This window comes from Carcharhinus amblyrhynchos, chromosome 25 (assembly GCF_965287045.1).
Source record: "Carcharhinus amblyrhynchos chromosome 25, sCarAmb.v2.hapA, whole genome shotgun sequence".
NCBI lineage: Eukaryota > Metazoa > Chordata > Chondrichthyes > Carcharhiniformes > Carcharhinidae > Carcharhinus > Carcharhinus amblyrhynchos.
Window position 1 is genome coordinate 13,205,974 of NC_137348.1, and position 18,394 is coordinate 13,224,367.

Sequence of the window (18,394 nt, forward strand, 5' to 3'; positions counted from 1 at the left end):
AGCCAATTTAGGTTAGCTGGTTTCTTGGATAAGTTAATTCCAAGAGGTAGAAAGAGAGAATGAGAGTGAGGGTGAGGACAAGGGCAGGCTCTCAGCTTACCTCCTCTGCTGAAGACTTCCTTAACACTGCCTCTGTTCTTGCAATCTCACTCTAGTGGCTGGCAGCCTGACCTTGAAATACTTTTTGTGTATTTCCAAAAGGTTTTTGGCAAATCTGTCTTTATCAGCCATTGCTTCAATATCTAGTATTTTGCATTTTTCCTGTCTCTTTCTGACATAGTTATGAATTTTGATGGGAATCTGGATTATAGGAAATGTCACTGTCTTCACACCACCAAGGGTGATTTGTTTGTTTCTCATCTCCATCTTGCAATGTGTCCTTGCATTTTTACATTGTTGCGTCTCAGTTCAAATTGCAAAATTTTCAGTTAGTTGGAAGTTAAAAGTCATACTTACAAAATTAAAGGGGCATAGCCTCGTAATAGTGTTAGCAAACAAAATTTGATAAGCAGATATTAGCTTTGAAGGAGCATTTCAAAGGGGAAGAGAGAGGTACAGAAGCAAAAGGATTTAGGAATTTAGGGTCCAGACTGATGAAGGCTCCCCAGCCAATGGATGGGCTATGGATATTAAGGACTAGGAAATTGGAGAAAGCAGTTTATAGAATCAGACAACTGGAAGAAGGCCATTTAAGCCCATCTTATGTGCCAGTCGTTTCAAAAAGCTATCCAATTTTGCCCCAAGCCAAGATCTCAATATTGATAGTAAGAGAGATGACATCCTCACACCTCTCGCTGGAATTGAGGGCACTGGGAAGAGTGGATGAGATGGCTAAGAATAGATTGTATTTTTATTTCAAGATCCTAGTGTAGTCAGCAGTTTTGGTGGAGAACAAGGCCTAATAACGATTAATATGTTAAAACCAGACATGGGAATCAATGGGCCAAATGAGTTTTACACATAGGGATTAAATACTTATACAGGGAGAAGAGTCAGTGTGAGAGATAGGAAATATACTGGAAATGAAGGTAAAGATAGAAGTGAGGGAATGTATGAGTAAGAATTCATAGAGTCCATACGATCACTACAGTGCAGAAGGAGGCCATTTGGCACAGCAAGCCTGCACTGACAACAATCCCAACCAGGCTCTATCCACATAACCCGATGTTAATCCGCTGAGACTAAGGGGCAATTTAGCATAGTCAATCAATCTTTGGGGTGTCAGTGGAAAACGGAGGACCCAGTGGAAATCCATGCAGACATAGGAAGAATGTACAAACTCCACACAGTCACCCAAGGCTGGAATTGAACCTGGGTCCCTGGTGTTGTGAGATAGCAATGCTAACCACCATGCCACCCACAAATTCAAATTTGAATTCAAAACCATTTCCTGCATCATTACATCAAGTGCAATTGATTTAACTGACTTCAAAAGCCAATGAGAACATTTTGACCATGGCAGTTAAAAACAGATCAAGATATTTCTAAACAGAAGTCTAAAGATTTATTTGAGTGTTAAGCTGGTTTACTGATTTTTTTTTTCAATAAGATGCAATACTTCGCATTGACGGGGAGGAGGCCATTTTAACATGTGAAGTCCTTAGAAATGTAGCACTTATTCATTGCCATAATTAATAATTACTTACTAAGACGTTCATGAAGCAGCAGGTAAGGGTATTTGAGGATCTCCAGAATGGGAACCCTTAGGTTGTTCTCAAAGTCTGGCCCTGTGTACCCACGGAGCTGAATTTCCTGCTCGTCTTCAATTAGAAACAACTCATCATCCTCCTCATTCACTTCTTTCAGTGCATTTTCAAAATGCTCTATCAGTCGCTTAGTCTCTATTTTCCACAAATTCTGAAAAATATATTAAATAATGTAGCTCAACAACTAATTGGATTTAAATTCAACTCAAAACCAAAACAGTATTTTGAAACAATTGCAACAAAAATAGCCCAGCATATTGACACACAACTGGCACAACGATGTCCTTCTTGTAGACTGAACTGTTCATCTCAGCAATAGATTAGGGGAACAAAGGCCACACTTCTTGTTGTGAAGTGGAAAGGAAAATCTTATGCCAAAGTAACCCAGTGATCTTCCTGGTGCTCAGTATATTCAGCTCCTTTGGCATGAACCTGAATGAACACCTTACCATCTAGGAAACGGCTTCAGGCGGAATATTTCCTCCAACTGAAAGGTAGCAGGCAGGCGGAGATGTAGTTGTATTGGTACTGGACTAGTAACCCAGAGGCCCCAGGGGACCTGGGCATGAAGTCCATCATGGCAGACGGTGAAATTTGAACAAATTCAACAAAAAACTGGAATTAAAAGTAAAACGATGCCCGTGAAACCACATTCAACTATCGTGAAAAAGAAAACTCATTGTGTTAATTGATGCCTTTTAAGGAAAAAAGTCTGTCACTTTACCTGGTCTGACTACACGTGACTCCAGATCCAAAGCAATGTGGTTGATTCTTAAGTGGCAGCATAAGCCACCCAAATGCATCAAACCTTTAGAAAGTCAAGAGTGAAGCAGATGGACCACATGGCATTGACATAGGCACAAACAATTATGGCGAATTCCGTCATGTCAACTCTTCTAAGCTCCTTCTCACTAATATCTGGTGCCAAAATTAGGAGAACTGTCTCACAGACTAGTCAAACAACATTGTCACACTAACAGAACCACCATACAGACAATACCTCAGTCACCACCAACACCATCCCTGGTGGGTATGCCCTGCCACACCAGCAGGGCAGACCAAGCAGAAATGCTGTCTCAGTGGCCTGCAGTCAGGAGGGAGTTGCCCTGGAAGTCCTCAACATTAACTCTGGACCCCGTGAGGTCCAACAGCACCAGATCAAACATGGGCAAGGGAACCTCCTGCTGATTGTTACCTTCAACACCTCATCAGCAGAATTCCACCCCCCCCCCCCCCGACCCCTTTACCACCAAGCCAGGGAATTAACAGTGGTTCAATAAAGAGTGCAAGAGAAAATGCCAAGCCCAGAACTAGACACAACCAAAAAAAAATCAAGCTGGTGACGCTACAATACAGGACTCCCTGCATAACAAACAGAATAAGCAGAAGTGATCAATACAGCTAAGTGATCCCAGGACTAATCAGGTCTAAGCTCTGCAGTTCTGCCACATCCAGTGGGGAATGGTGGTGGACAACTGAACAATATGGTGTGTGTGTGCGTGCGTGTGCGTGCGTGCGCATCGGCATTGTCCATAGTAAATCCAGAAACCCATGGCAATGCTCAAGGGATCTTGGTTTGAATCCCACCATGGCAGATGGTGAGATTTGAATTCAATAAATAAAATCTGGAAACGTAAGTCTACCAATACCATGAAACATTGCCAACTATGCAAAAGCCCATCTAGTTCAATAGTGTCCTTTGGGGAAGGAAATTAGTTGTCTTTACATGGTCTTGATTATGTGTGACCCCAGGTCCACAGCTATGTGGTTAACTCTTAAATATCCTCAAGGATGGGCAATAAATGCTGACATTACCAGCAATGCTCTGTTAGAGATGAATATAAAATGTGGTTAACATAAAATTATGATTCAAGAAACAGAACTAGGATCTTGTGACTATACAACAGCAAACAGACATAGTTTAAACAACACAGGATGGGACAAGGATGAGGGGAGAATGAATGTTATCTCATGAGAGCAAACTAAGCAGGACAAAAACCTACGATTCGGCATATTGCTAACCCACATTATGGGAACAACTGTGGTTTTAATCACTAATACAGGGTATGAAAGTTGCTGAGGCTAGACAGAACTATAGTCAAGGACAGTGAAGAAACTGCCTATTGTGTAGGGACAACACTATATGTGTGGTGGGCAGGAAGGCACGTACACCACCTCCTGTAGGAATGTATGGAGGCCCGGACTGTGAAACAAACGGTAAGCAAGATGTGTGGTTCCTGCAGCTGAACATATTTTGTAACTACAGGAGGATGAAGGCCACTAAGATAGTCAGAACATCAGTGATTAAGTTAGCAGAAGACTGAATACAGCCGGTCTGGACCGTACATGTTAACAGTTCTTGATAAGGCGGATGAGTTCCCATGAGAACTAATCAAGTAAGGATATTGAATCAACCCTACAATGTGCACTCTTGCAATAACAGGAAAATATGGTTAGAGGGGAGTAGAGGGGCTTGGGACATGAGCCAACATACAGCACAGCCTGTGCCTAGGGGCACCTTGAGCCAATAGGGGAATGACAACACATAAATAGGATAGGGACCACCAATTAGGGGAGAACAAAGTATCGTGTAATTGATTAATATGCTTGTAAAAATAGTATAAAGCCCTTGCTTAAACTCGATGTAAGGTGTGCCTATTTAGTTGGACATCCGGTCTTGCAAGAACGTTAAATAAAATATCTTGCTCCTTCGGAACTTGACTCGACTAAATTGTTTGACTGTGAGCTGCGTTTCTCACATTAAATATCCTCAAGGATGGGCAATAAATGCTGACATGACCAGCAATGCTCATATCCCATGAACAAATTAACAAGAGACTCACTGGAGGAGGTGGCTGTACAAGTATCTCAATCATGGAGGAGCCCAGCACATTAGTGCAAAACAAAGCATTTGCAACAATATTCAACCAGAAGTGCTGAGTGCAATATCATCATGGCCTCCTCCAGAAATCCTGAGCATCAAAAGTACCAATCTTCAGTCAATCGATTTACTCCACATGATATCAAATATCTGAAGGCATTGGATACTACAAAGGCCATCAGCCCTGACAATACTCCAGCAATTGTACTGAGGTCTTGCGCTCCAGAACTTGCCGTGCAACTAGCCAAGCTGTTCCAGAACAGCTGCAACACTGATATTGACCCGGCAACTCTGGAAAATTGCCCAGGTATATTCTGAAGACAGAGGAGGACAAATCCAACTAGGCCGACTATCAGCCCACTTGCTATCATCAATAAAGTGACGGAAAGGTCACTAACAGTGTCATCAAGCAGTATTTGCATAGCAATAACCTGTTTACTGACGGTCATTGCTCCTCCAGGGTCAGTTTGCGACCTCATTACAACCCTGATTAAAGCATGGTCAAAAAGCTTAACTCCAGTGAGAGCTACTGCCCTTGACATCAATGCAACAGTTGACTGAATGTAGAATTAAGGAGTCTAAGAAAAATGGAGTCAATGGGAATCCGGGGGAAACTCTCCCTGGTTAGAGTCATACCTAGCACAAAGGGAGAAGTTGTGATTGTTGGAAGTGAATCTCAATTCCAGGACATACCTGCAGAAGTTCTTCATGGTGGTGCCCTAGGTCCAACCATTTTCAGCTGTCAATGACCTTCCTTCCATCATAAGGACAGAAGGGGGGATGTTCAATGAGGATTGTACAATGTTCAGCACCATTTGTGACTCCTCAGATACTGAAGTAATCCATGTCCTATCAGCTAGACCTGGACAATATCCAAGCTTGGGCTAACAACTAACATTCATGCCACACAAGTGGCAGGCAATGACCATCAAAAGAGAAAATTTAACCATTGCCCCTTGACACTGATGGCATTACCATCACCAAATCCCCTGCTATCAATGTCCATAGGGTCACCATTATCCAGACACTGAACCAGCTACATAAATACTACAGTTACAAAGAACAGGTCAAAGGTAGGAATCCTGTGGCAAGTAACTCATCTTCTGACTCTCCAAAGCCTGTCCACCATCTACAAGGCACAAGTCAGGAATGTGGTAGAATACTCTCCACTTGCCTGGATGAGTGCAGCTCCATCAACATTCAAGAAGCTTGACACCACCCAAGACATAGCAGCACTTGATTTGCACCCAATCACAAACATTCATTCAGTCCATCACAATGGCAGTAGTGTCTACCATCTACCAGATGCACTGCAAGTATTCATCAAGCACTTTCCAAACTCATGATCGCTACACTCTAGAAGGACAAGGGCAGCAGACACACTGGAAGCAAAGTCATAGAGATAAAGGAGCATAAGAAACAGGGAGACTGAGAGTGGAGCCAGAGAGAGAAAGGAGTGCGAGAAATTCTGAGACTAAGACCAGAGGCAAGGAGATAAGAGCGTTACCTTGATCCATTACACAGGGAGTATCATGAGAGCTGCACTCCGTGACATCACAAGTTCAAAAGTGATGTTTTGTACAGAAGGGCTCCTGATTGGTTAGTCGTGGTCAAGTGATTCTTTTCTCTTATCTTCAATTTCCATTAATTTTCATACCTATAAGGTTCTAGAGTAGTGGTACCTAGGCTAGTGGTAGAGTAGTACAGTACCAGGATTTAGAACAGTATTTAAACTGTTGCTTACAGAATAGCATGTTCAGTATTTTGTTTAGTGAAAATCTAACACTAGGGACCATCTAGTTAGCAGAAAATCGATTTAATAGAAATTTACTTTTAATTTAGTAGTTGTTAGATGGCAAAAATGGCAATGGAGTAGTATACTTCTCCTGTGGAATGTGGGAAATTAAAAAGAGTTCAAACATAATAAGAACATAAGAACATAAGAAATAGGAGCAGGAGTAGGCCATCCAGCCCTTCGAGCCTGCATCCCTGATGACTACATCTGCAGGAAGTGTGTTCAATTGTAGCTCCTTTCAGACCACATGGATTGGTTAGAGTGGCAGTTGGACACACTTAGAAGCATACAGGAAGCAGAAATCATCATAGACAAGGCTTTTAGAGATGTGACAACCAAAGTATACCGTTTTGGATACTGTTTGGGGAATTATTACCTATTTGGGATGGGGACAACAGCAGCCAGAGTACTGGCTCCGCAGTAGACTCTGTTATGCAGCAGAAAGAGTTGAAGTGCAACAGAGAAGTACGAATAGGGGATTCCATAGTCAGGGACACAGATAGGCGTTTCCGCAGCCGCAAAGCAGACTCCAGAATGGTGTGTTGCCTCAATGTCCCACACCATCTCAAAAACATTCTCAAAAGGGACGGCAAACAGAGGTTGTGATACACATTTGCACTAATGACACAGCAGAAAGAGTGACAAGATCCTGTAAAGGGAGTTGAGAGAGTCAGGTAGTAAGGGGAAAAGCAGGACCAATAGAGTTGTAATTGTGGGATTACTCCCTGTGCCACGTGCTAGTGAGGCTAGGAATACGAAGACAGTAAAGTTAAATGCATGGCTAAAGCACTGGTGTAGGAGGGAGGGCTTCAGATATGATGGAGATAGGGAGGAAGGGGGAGAGAGAGAGAAAGAGGGGGGTAGAGAGAGAGAGAGAGAGAGAATGAGTTAGATGCATTCAGGAGGGTTTCTTGAAGCAACATGTAGCTCTCCTTAATGAATACTTTGTATTTGTATTTACAAAGAAGGACACGGTGGATGGTGAGTCTAGAAAGGGGTATGTTGATATTCTAAGGCATGTCGATATAAAAAAAGGTGATGTTATGTGCTTTGAAAAGTATTACTGTAGACAAGTCCCCAGGACCTGATGGATCCCTGGGATCCATTCCAGGATACTGAGGGAGGCAAGGGAGGAAATTGTTGGGACCTTGTACCAGATCTTTAGACACAAGAGGGATCCCAGAGGACTGGAGAATAGCCAATGTTATTCCTTTGTTTAGGGAGGGTAACAGGGATAATCCAGGAAATTACAGGCTGGTGAGCCTTATGTCAATGGTAAGAAAATTACTGGAAAATATTCTTGGGGATAAAATTTACTCACATTTGGAAAAATATGGATTTATTAGCATTAGATAGCATGGCTTTGTTTGGGGGAGGTTGTGGCTCACAAACTTGACAGTTTTTTTGAGGAAGTGACGAAGATGATTGAAAGCGTGGTGGTGAATGTTATCTCAATGGATTTTAGTAAGGCCTTTGACAAGGTCACATATGGCAAGCTGATACACAAGGTGAAGTCACGTGATCTGCAGTGAGCTGGTAGGATGGATACAGAAATGGCTTGGTCACAGAATACAGAGTAGCAGTGGAAGATTGATTTCCCTGCTGGAGAGATGTGGTGTTCTGCTGGGATCAGTGTTGGGACCTCTTATTTTTGGAGGAGAATGTAGGCTGTCTGATTAGTAAGTTTGCAAGCGACACAAAGCTGCAGATAACAAGGAGGATTGCCAGAAGACACAGCAGGCTACAGAAAGGCTGGAGACTTGGGTGCAGAAAAAGCAGATGGAATTTAATTCAGACAAACATAAGGTGATGCATTTTGAAAGGTCAAACATAGGAGGGAAGTATACAGTAAATGGCAGAACCCTTAGAAGCACTACCATTCAGAGGGATTTAGGCGTGCAGGTGCATGTTCCCCAAAAGTGGATAAGGTGGTTAAGAAGGTGTTATGGCATGCTTACCTTTATCGGTTGGGGCATAGAGTATAATGTCATGTTGTGGTTGTATAGAACTTTAATTAGGCTATATTTGGAATACAGCATACAGTCCAGGTCACTAACGGCCAAAAGGATGTGGAGGCTTTGGAGGGGACATAAAAGCTTTACCATGTTGTTGCCTGGTTTGGAGGGTATTAGCTATAAGGAGAGGCTGGTCAAACTTGGTTTGTTTTCACTTGAACATCGGAGGTTGAGGGACGACCTGATAGAAGTTTATAAAATTATGAGAGACATGGATAGAATGGATAGTTGGAGTCTTTTTCCCAGGGTAGACATGTCAATTATAGGGTTCATAGCCTTAAGGTAAAAGGGGAAGTTTAAAGGAGATGCGAAAGCCAAGTTTTGTTTTATAGAGGGTGGCAAGTGCCTGGCGTGTACTGCCGTAGCGGGTGGTAGAACAAGATACAACATTTAAGAGGCATCTTGATAGATATGTGAATAGGCAGGGAATAGAGGAATCCAGACCAGACAGCAGCAAGAGGTCATTAGTTCAGAAAGGTGTTGAAGTCTTGGTGGTCCGGAGGGCCTGTTCCTGTGCTGTATTGTTCTTTGCAACAGCACCACCCGGAAGTTCCCTTCAGATTATTTGTCATCCTGAAATAGAAGTATACCACCACTGACTCAAAATCTTGCAAATCCCTCTCTAGCAGCAGGGGAGGTACCTCCACCACATGGACTCCAGTGGTTTAAGAAGCCAGCGAACAACCATCTTCTCAAGGTCAATTAAGAGTGGACAATAAATGTTGCCTGAGTCAGTGACATCCACTTCCCATCATAGAATCCCTACAGTGCAGAAGGCGGCCATTTGGCCCATCGAGTCTGCACCAGCCATAATCCCACTCAGTTCCTATTCCCACAAAACCCTCATATCTACTCTACTAATCCTCCTGTCATTAGGATCAATTTAGCATGGCCAATCAATCTAACCCGCACATCTTTGGATTGTAGGAGGAAATCATAAATAGATAAAAAATTAAATGGTACAGTACCACTAATGTATTCAATACAACGCAACTTCGCTGCTAGTTACACATGCTCAGACATCTCTGCACTCTATTTTGTCAAGTATACTTACAGCAACCAAGATACATCTGTTGTGTCTTTGTCAACTACAGACCAATCATATATTTACCAATACGTATCAATGATCTGGTATGCAAGGGACAATTTCAAAGTATGCAGATAACATGAAATTTGGAAGCATTGTAAACTATGAGGACGACAGTGTAGAACTTCAAAATGGCATAGACAAGTTGGTGGAATGTGTAGATAGATGTGTAGCCAATGAAGTTCAATGCGGAGAAGTGTAAGGTGCTGCATGTTGATAGGAAGAACTTGGAAAGACAATACAAAATAAAATGTATAATTCTCAAGTGGGTGCAGGAGCAGAGGGACCTGGGTCTATATATGCATAGATCACTGAAAATAGCAAGACAGATGGAAAGAGCAGTTAATAAAGCATTCACTATCATGGGTTTTATTAATAGGTGTATAGAGTACAAAAGCAAGGAGGTCATATTAAACTTATACAGTACAATAAGTTAGATATCAGCTGGAGTACTGTGTACAGTTCCGGGCACCATATTATAGGAAGAATGTGAATACATTGAAGAATGCAGAAGAGGTCTACAAGAATGGTTCAAAGGATGAAAAGCTTCGCTTATGAGTACAGATCGGAGAGGCTGGACTGTTCTCCTTGGAGAAGGCGGCAGCAATGAGGAGGTTTCATAGACGTGTGCAAAATCGTGAGGGGATTGGACAAAGTATGCAAAACTTTTCCCACTTGTAAAAAGGTCAAGAACGAAAGAGTAAATTTTAAGTACAAAAGAAGCAAATGTGACACGAGGAAAAAACTTTTTCCTACAGCAAGTGGAACACACTACCTTGAAATGTGACAGGTTCAACTGAAACATTTAAGAGGGCATTAGATGATTATTCAGATAGAAACAACATGCAAGAGTACGAGGAAAAGGTAGGTGAATGGCATTGTCATAATGCCCATTTGGAGAGACGATGCAGACACGATAGGCTGACTAGCCTCCTTCTGCATCATAATAATTCTGTAATCCATTACAACCGACTGATCATTCCCACCACTAACCAGTAAAACCGAATCCCTGGTTCACAGCTTTGGCTTCCCAATGTGCTAGACTGAATTATGGTTCTCTCAGATTAGAGGATCAGATATGAGAGTTGGAAGTCAATTGGCTCAGTTAGCAACAGTCTATGGCTTGGCAATTTCTTCATTTAAATTACACCTGCAAATCTGTCATTTCCTTTCAATCCTGAAAGTGTCTCCATATTTAGTGTTCAAAACGAGTAGAAGGCTTTCAATTACATATCTTCTGAACTTGTGTCATGTTTGGAATATCATTTCAATGTCTATCACTGGGATGTCAATTACTCTCAATTCTTCCAAAACGTAGGTGTTCCTTTGGAGGAGCCAGAGAATTCTGCATTTTTTGTTGCGTATAAAAAGTATGGCATTTTACACTTCAAAACATTTATATTTAAAGCTTCATGGCCAGACATAATTTTAAAACAGTGTCAATTTGCAAGAAATGTTACCTTTGTGGTTATTAGCACAGATTTCAAGGAATTCACAACACATTGCATTCTTCAAGACATAATATTGTCTGCAGATTAACTCCTTACATTACCTTGTGCGCTAACGGGAGTTTATCACGTGCTTGGTGATAGTCCACCACACATTCCAGGCAATAACAAAGGTCTTCATTTGCAGCTTTTAATTCCTGCGGAGAGAGCTCCTCACAACTGTAGCTGTGTAGAAACTCGATTGTTGACTTGCCTTGAGGTGTGCACCAACGACAAGTGCTCATTTTCCCTATTGGAACATGAAAAGCAGGTTTAATGGTATGTTATGTGTTAGCATACAGAGTAAAAATACAGTACAGAATGGCATTGTAGAAATATAGTGACAATAATTTGAAACCAATCATGAAACTGTGTCAACTGCAGATGAACACAGCATCATTTAATTAGGATAATATCGTGTCTCAAATAACAGGTGCACTTTAATTGTTTCTAATGAATACAGCACTTCCAGTAAGGATTAGTGTGTGTTTTAAATCCCAAGGGTTGTCTGGAACATAAGCAGCACATATTGTGGAAGAAACTGCAGACTCTAGTTCATTCATGCAAGTGCCCTGGACTAAAAAAATAACAAAAATGGCTTCTGAAGTCATAACTTTGCAACCATAAAGTTAACCTCCATCTATTCATTAAATTTTCATAGTAGAACTGTACTAAATTAAACTCATTGTCCTTGGTGGAAGTATTTATTTTTTTCCAAATTCACTCTTTAACTAACTTCTGAATTGCAAGATTCACTGGATATCACATGTCCATCTCCATTAACCTTCTGCAGTGTACGCTCGTCAGTGATGCATAGGAATTGTCACAAACAGCTTCCCTAAAGTAGGTGTAGGGATAATACTGATAAAAGGACAAAATTCCACACAAGCAATCAAATAACTTCAAGGAAAGCAAGGAATTTACGGGAAAAAAAAATTATGCCTAGTCGCTCAGATCTTAAGTAACATTCAGAGTCCCAAATCATAATAAAGCTATTGCGTTTGTTCATCTGAAGAATCTTGGCGCATGCAACATTTTAAAGTAACCAAGTGGAGGTCAATGTTTGTTAGACTGTAATGCAAACAAGCCACCACAGAGCTACATCCTCAAAATAAAGATACTAGCCACTTCAAGTTAATAATTCAAATCCCCTATTTTAAGTTATTAGAAAACTTTAAATAGTCTGTTAATTAAACTGAAGGAGGCTTTCTGCCATCTTAACACAGCAGAAGTAGTACAGAAAAACAAAACTTGGCTATACTTCACAGGTATCCCCTTTAATCATTAAACTGCTAGAAAAATTCAGATTTTGCTTTCACTGTCCAACAACTGTCCCTTAAGGCAGAAAGCGCCAACATTTAAATATTTCCTACAGGGTATAACAGCTGTTGATGTTGTTTATTAGACAGAATATTATCATCTCACAAGAGGGTAAGGCATAAAGAGGTTATTTAAATTGTTAGTGAAAAATAGCTTGAGTAATTGCGTACAATAGGTTCAGAAATATTGGCAAATTCATTGTTCTTACACTAAAAGTAGCAGATTTAACATTTGAATTAAGCAACATACATATAGTAAAATGGGAAATTGGTGCTAAAAATTGGATAATAGAATAATTTTAAACTTTGACATAAGATCTTAAATTTAATCAAAGCCATGAAATTAACAAAGTTGATTTGCATAAAACGCTAGGTACAACAACAACTTGTATTTACATAGTGCCTTTAACACAATAAAATTTTTCAGTGTGCTTCATGGGAATGTCATAAAGTGAAATTTTATACCAAGGCTTATGAGGAGATTAGGGCAGATGATCAAGAGCTTGGTCATAAGCATCTTAAAGGAAGAAAGAGAGATAAAGAAGCAAAGATATCAGGGTGGGGTGAAATTCAGAGTTTAAGCCCTTACCACCTGAATGCATGGTCACCAATTAAAATCTGGGATGCCCAAAATGCCAGAATTGGAGGAACATCAAGATCTCAGAGGACAGTGGAACACGAGAAGATTACACAAATAGGGAGGGGTGAGACATAAGAACATAAGAAATAGGAGCAGGAGTAGGCCATCTAGCCCCTCGAGCCTGCCCCGCCAGTCAGTAAGATCATGGCTGATCTGTCGTGGCTCAGTTCCATGTTCCCACCCTCTCCCCATAACCCTTAATCCCCTTGCCTTTTAAAAACCTATCAACCCGCGTCTTAAATATATTTAGCGAGGCAGCCTCCACCACTTCAACGGGCAGAGAATTCCAGAGATTCACCACCCTTTGAGTGAAGAAGTTCCTCCTCAACTCCATTCTAAACCACCCCCCCCCCTTTATTGAGGCTGTGCCCTCTAGTCCTACTGTCCTTTCTGAGCAGGAAGAGCCTCTCCACCTCTATCCTATCCATCCCATTCATCATCTTATATGTCTCAATGAGATCTCCCCTCATTCTTCTAAACTCTAACGAGCACAAGCCTAGTTTATTCAGCCTCTCCTCATAGTTCAACCCCCTCAACTCTGGTATCAGCCTAGTAAACCTCCTCTGTACTCCCTCCAAGGCCAAAATATCCTTGCGTAAATGCGGCAACCAAAACTGCACACAGTACTCCAGCTGCGGCCTCACCAGTGCCCTGTACCATGGAGAGATTTGAAAAGAAGGATGAGAATTTTAAAATTTGGGCATTGCTTAACCAGGAGTCAAAATACATCAGCAAATACAGGCACAATGAGCAACCATAAGCTCAATGAGCAAACATGACTTGGTGCCAGTTAGACAAGAAAAATAAAGAAAAAATAATACCATAGAAGACTCCTCTCTGTAGATTCTTTCACAAGCCCTTTGCAGGAAAGAGGCAGAAATTGTACCTCAAGCTGAATTCATTCTGGTGACACTGAATCTCTTGACCCCCGCTAAACAAGATATTTATGAAGTGATTATTCAGGGGAAAATCAGAGGCAACAGTTTGTGCATCTTAAGTTGTACGTGTTGATCTGCCTGAAATGGAAAAGCTGCCTGGCATCAAAAAACTCTCACCTTGAGCACAAAATTCAGAAAAACAGTTGATGATGATGTGCAGGAAGTTCTTTGCAGCTCTCATTAAACCCGCACTCTGCAATCAGACTGTGTAATTTGTTATATTTTATTGGGATTAAACCTGGACACTCTTGAGCACATGTGGTAAAACTAGTGATCAGTTCTCCAATTTTTTTTTAATTCAGGTGATCAACCCTCAGCAGGAGAAAATAAACAAACCCCATTGAAAGTCGACTGCAAACAAACGTGACCTATTTAAAGCTGCCTTCCAGTGAGCTTGTTCACTGCACATTTCCTCAGGAGGTTATTTTTGTACACCACAAACAATGTGAGAGACAAGAGAGTCAAGTGAAAAGGAGTTCACTTAATACAAGCAAGTGAAAAGGTAAAATTGTTGAAATTTAACGAATGACTGGATCTACTGCAGCTAGTTAATTTCATCGGGCACTTCTGGCTCCTCCCAGTTTTAATAGAACCCAAGTAAACTAAACATTAATTAGAAATAAACAGCAACAAAAATTATTAAAATTTGTCACTTTTTCAAAGCATCTTTTTTATATACAAAGTGGATATGATTTTTAAGAACATGAATTCAATTTGGTGAATTCAATTCAGTTCACCACAGACTGGTGTGATCTTAGAAAGACAGGTTACTCGATTGTGGTTTTCCATGAAAAAAATCATTCTGCTAACTGGAGATGTTCTTGTCCAAACGAGGCTTTGAGCATGCTTTCAAATCAATTAACCACTTCACATTACTGAGCAGAGGTGAGAAATAAAAAGGTACAGAAACAGCCAAATCCACTCAAGTGAAAACTGACAATCGCCATGTGATACCCTGGAGAACAGTTATAGGGTGCAAGACTTTCCACAGGATTCACAAAAATGTGGATTTCTCACACCCTGCAGTTTACATCCGAGTGCCAGTAGGAAACTGATTGCTGTGCTGGCAATGGTGCCAATTTCAACAGAAAAGGGCATTTTCACTCTGGCACTGCTGACAGCTGTTTTCAACACTATCAAGGTTTAGGAAACAATTTATCCTCAACTAACCAGAGAGAACTTTTTTTCTCTCCCACAGAAGGAGCAAGCTTCTTTTTCCAAATCTGGATGTACAGAATGAGAAAAATACATTACGAGCATACACAATTAAGTTTAATGGGGGAATGGCCTTACATTTGGCCGACGCCATCTAATATAGTCATAGTGTTATGCACAGGGTTACAAATCCAGACAAATGTGAGGCAATGCATTTTGGAAGGTCTAATAAAGATAGGAAACACACAGTAAATGGCAGAACCCTTAAGTGTATTGATAGGCAGAGGGATCTGGGTGTACAGGTACACAGATCACTGCAAGTGGCAATGCAGGTGGAGAAGGGAGTCAAGAAGACATACGGCATGCTTGCCTTCATCGGCCAGGGCATTGAGTTTAAAAGTTGGCAAGTCATGTTGCAGCTTTATAGAACCTTGGTTAGGCTGCACTTAAAACATAGTGTTCAATACTGGTCGCCACACTACCAGAAGGATGTGTAGGCTTTGAAGAGGGTGCAGAAAAGATTTATCAAGATGTTGCCTGGTACGGAGGGCATTAGCTACGAGGAGAGGTTGGAGAAACTTGGCTTGTTCTCACTGGAATGACTGAGGTTAAGGGGCGACCTGATAGAAGTCTACAAGATTACGAGGGGCATAGACTGAATGGATAGCCAGAAGTTTATCCCAGGATGCAAAAGTCAATTACTAGGGGGCACAGGCTTAAGGTGCCATGGGCGAGGTTTAAAGGAGACGTACGAGGCAATTTTTTTTAAAAAACAGACTGGTGAGTGCCTGGAACTCGTTGCAAGAGGCGGCAGTGAAAGCAGATACGATAGTGACTTTTAAGGGATGTCTTGATAAATACATGAATAAGATGAAAATAGAGGGATATAGTAACGGATTTTAGTTCAGTCAGGCACATCCTACAATATCCTTCTATATATTTACATCAACCTCGCTCAATAATTAGTTTGCTTCATTTTGGATAATTGCGATAAATTCCCACTTACTGGACAAGCTAGCAACTTGCTCCACAGGTTTGTGACACTTCGTGAAAAGATAATTCCTGCTATCTAATCGAGTTACGAAAACAAATTCCGCATGGTGAACAACTCTGCATTGGTCCTATCCAAATTGTAACAATCCTTGTAAATGATCTCCATGGAGACCAACAATCTCCTGAAAAGAAATTTGAACCAATTCATGGCTGAACAGATGACGTGACAAAATTCTGTGTTTTAAGATGTTTACAGTAACAGAATAAAAGCACAAAGCACTGGCTTTGTAGGCAACTTATATTTAAACTACAGAATAGGACTTCTAAACAACCGAAAAAAAAGTTATCAGTTACATTGACCTTTAGGTAGACATTCAGTTCTCCCAGAACGAGTCCAAAATAATTCCTAGCTCCTGATCTTTTCTTCTGCATGGTGGTCTTTTCCTTTCCCAGCCTGGAAACATTTTTAACTCCAGACCTATCTTTCACAGGGCATGTTTTCCTGACAACTTCTACTTTCAGTTTAGCTTCCGACCTTATTTTAATTCATGAATTTGCTTTTCCAATTTGAAGGTGATCCTCTCGCTGTTTTCCTGCCTGACCCTGTCCCTGCTCTCCCATCCTTCCTGTGTCTCGCCCAGACCCTAACTTTGCCAGTTTTCAGGGATATCTTTCTCATTTTGTTTCCATGGCAAATGAATCACACAGGCCTTGTATTCAGTTAGAAATGCACATTAGCTATTCCTTGGATCTTTATTTGTTTTAATGTGATAAATTGCCCCTTAGTGCCTGAGGGTTGGCAGGGTAAATAAGTGGGGTTGCAGGGATAGGGCCTGAGTGGGATTGTGATCCGTGCAGACTCGATGGGCTGAATGGCTGCCTTCTGCACTTCAGGGATTCTATGATATGTTGAGGGTCAGCTGACCTGGTGGACAATGTAACGAATGGCAACATGATGTGGTGATCAGCTGACCTGACAGAAATAGAAAAAAAGATGGGGATTGTGGAGTGCATTTGTGGCCCAGGGCATGGCCCAATGGTGGCATAATGATGTTTCTTTATTAAGTCTTTTCTTTGATTAACTTTGTGAAGCAAGCTCCTGAAATGGTTTTGACTTCCTTATTGGATTACGAGGGTATTGTAATATATTGGTTGTTACTGGATTTGTAACCCAGAATTTGCAAAATACTATGAAAAACATAAGAACCAGGAGTAGGCCATTTGGCCCCTCGGCCTGCTCTGCCATTCAATAAGATCATGGCTGATCTTTTCGTGGACTCAGATCCACTTATCCATCTGTCACCATAACCCTTAATTCCTTTATTGTTCAAAAATGTATCTGCCCTTGCCTTAAAAACATTCAATGAGGTAGCCTCAACTGCTTCACTGGGCAGAGAATTCGAGATTCACAACCCTTTGGATGAAATTCCTCCTCAACTCAGTCCTAAATCTGCTCCCCCTTATTTTGAGGCCACATCCCCTCGTTCTAGTTTCACCTGTCAGTCTTATCTATTCCCTTCATATGTTTCTATAAGATCTCCCCTCATTCTTCTGAATTCCAATGAGTATAGCCCCTGTCTAGTCAGTCTCTCCTCATAACCCAACACTGAACTCTGGAATCAACCCAGTGAATCTCCTCTGCAACCCATCCAGTGCCAGTATGTTCTTTCTTAAGTAAGGTCAAAACTGCACCACTACTCCAGGTGTGGTCTCACCAGCACCTCATACAGCCACAACATAACCTCGCTATTTTTGAATGCCATCCCTCTAGTACTGAAGGATAAAATTCCATTTGCCTTCTTAATTATCTGCTGCACCTGCAAACCAACTCCTTGTGATTCTTAAACAAGGACACTCAGATCCCTCTGCACAGCAGCATACTGCAATTTTTTACCACTTAAATAATAGTCCATTTTGCTGTTATTCCTACCAAAATGGATGAATTTACCAAGATTGTATTCCATTTGCCAGACCCTTGCCTGCTCAGACTATATCAACTTTGCAGACTTTCAGCATCCTCTGTAAACTTTGCTCTGCCACTCACCTTGACATACATTTGATTCCCAACTCCAATCTTCTACATAAATCAAACAATTGCAGTCCCAACACTGATCCCTGAGGCATACCACCAGACACTGATCACCAACCAGAAAAACACCCATCTACCCCCCACTCTTTGCTTTCTGTTAGTTAACCAATCCTCAATCCATGCTAATACATTACCCGTAACACCGTGCACCTTTATCTCATTTGGCAGTCTTTGGTGCGGCACCTTGTCAAATGCCTTCTGGAAATCCGGATACATCATTTCCACAGGTTCCCCATTGTCCACTGCACATGTAATATTCTCAAAGAATTCCACCAAATTGTTAAACACG

General features: G+C 41.3%; 1 protein-coding gene across 3 annotated transcripts in view; it reads right to left on the bottom strand.

The window, feature by feature from the left end:
* The window catches only part of setx (senataxin), an 85,105-nt gene that overhangs the window by 45,040 nt on the left and 21,671 nt on the right, over positions 1 to 18,394 (bottom strand). For 2 of the 3 annotated variants that reach the window (XM_080212470.1, XM_080212469.1), the window contains 2 exons: positions 11,037 to 11,221; positions 1,647 to 1,857 (listed from right to left, as the gene is read on the bottom strand). In XM_080212470.1, the coding sequence (XP_080068596.1) occupies positions 1,647 to 1,857; positions 11,037 to 11,216 (391 nt within the window). In that variant the 5' untranslated portion in view covers positions 11,217 to 11,221. Of the gene's footprint in view, positions 1 to 1,646; positions 1,858 to 11,036; positions 11,222 to 16,029; positions 16,166 to 18,394 lie in introns of those variants that run through there. The other variant, XM_080212471.1, reaches the window with a different exon arrangement.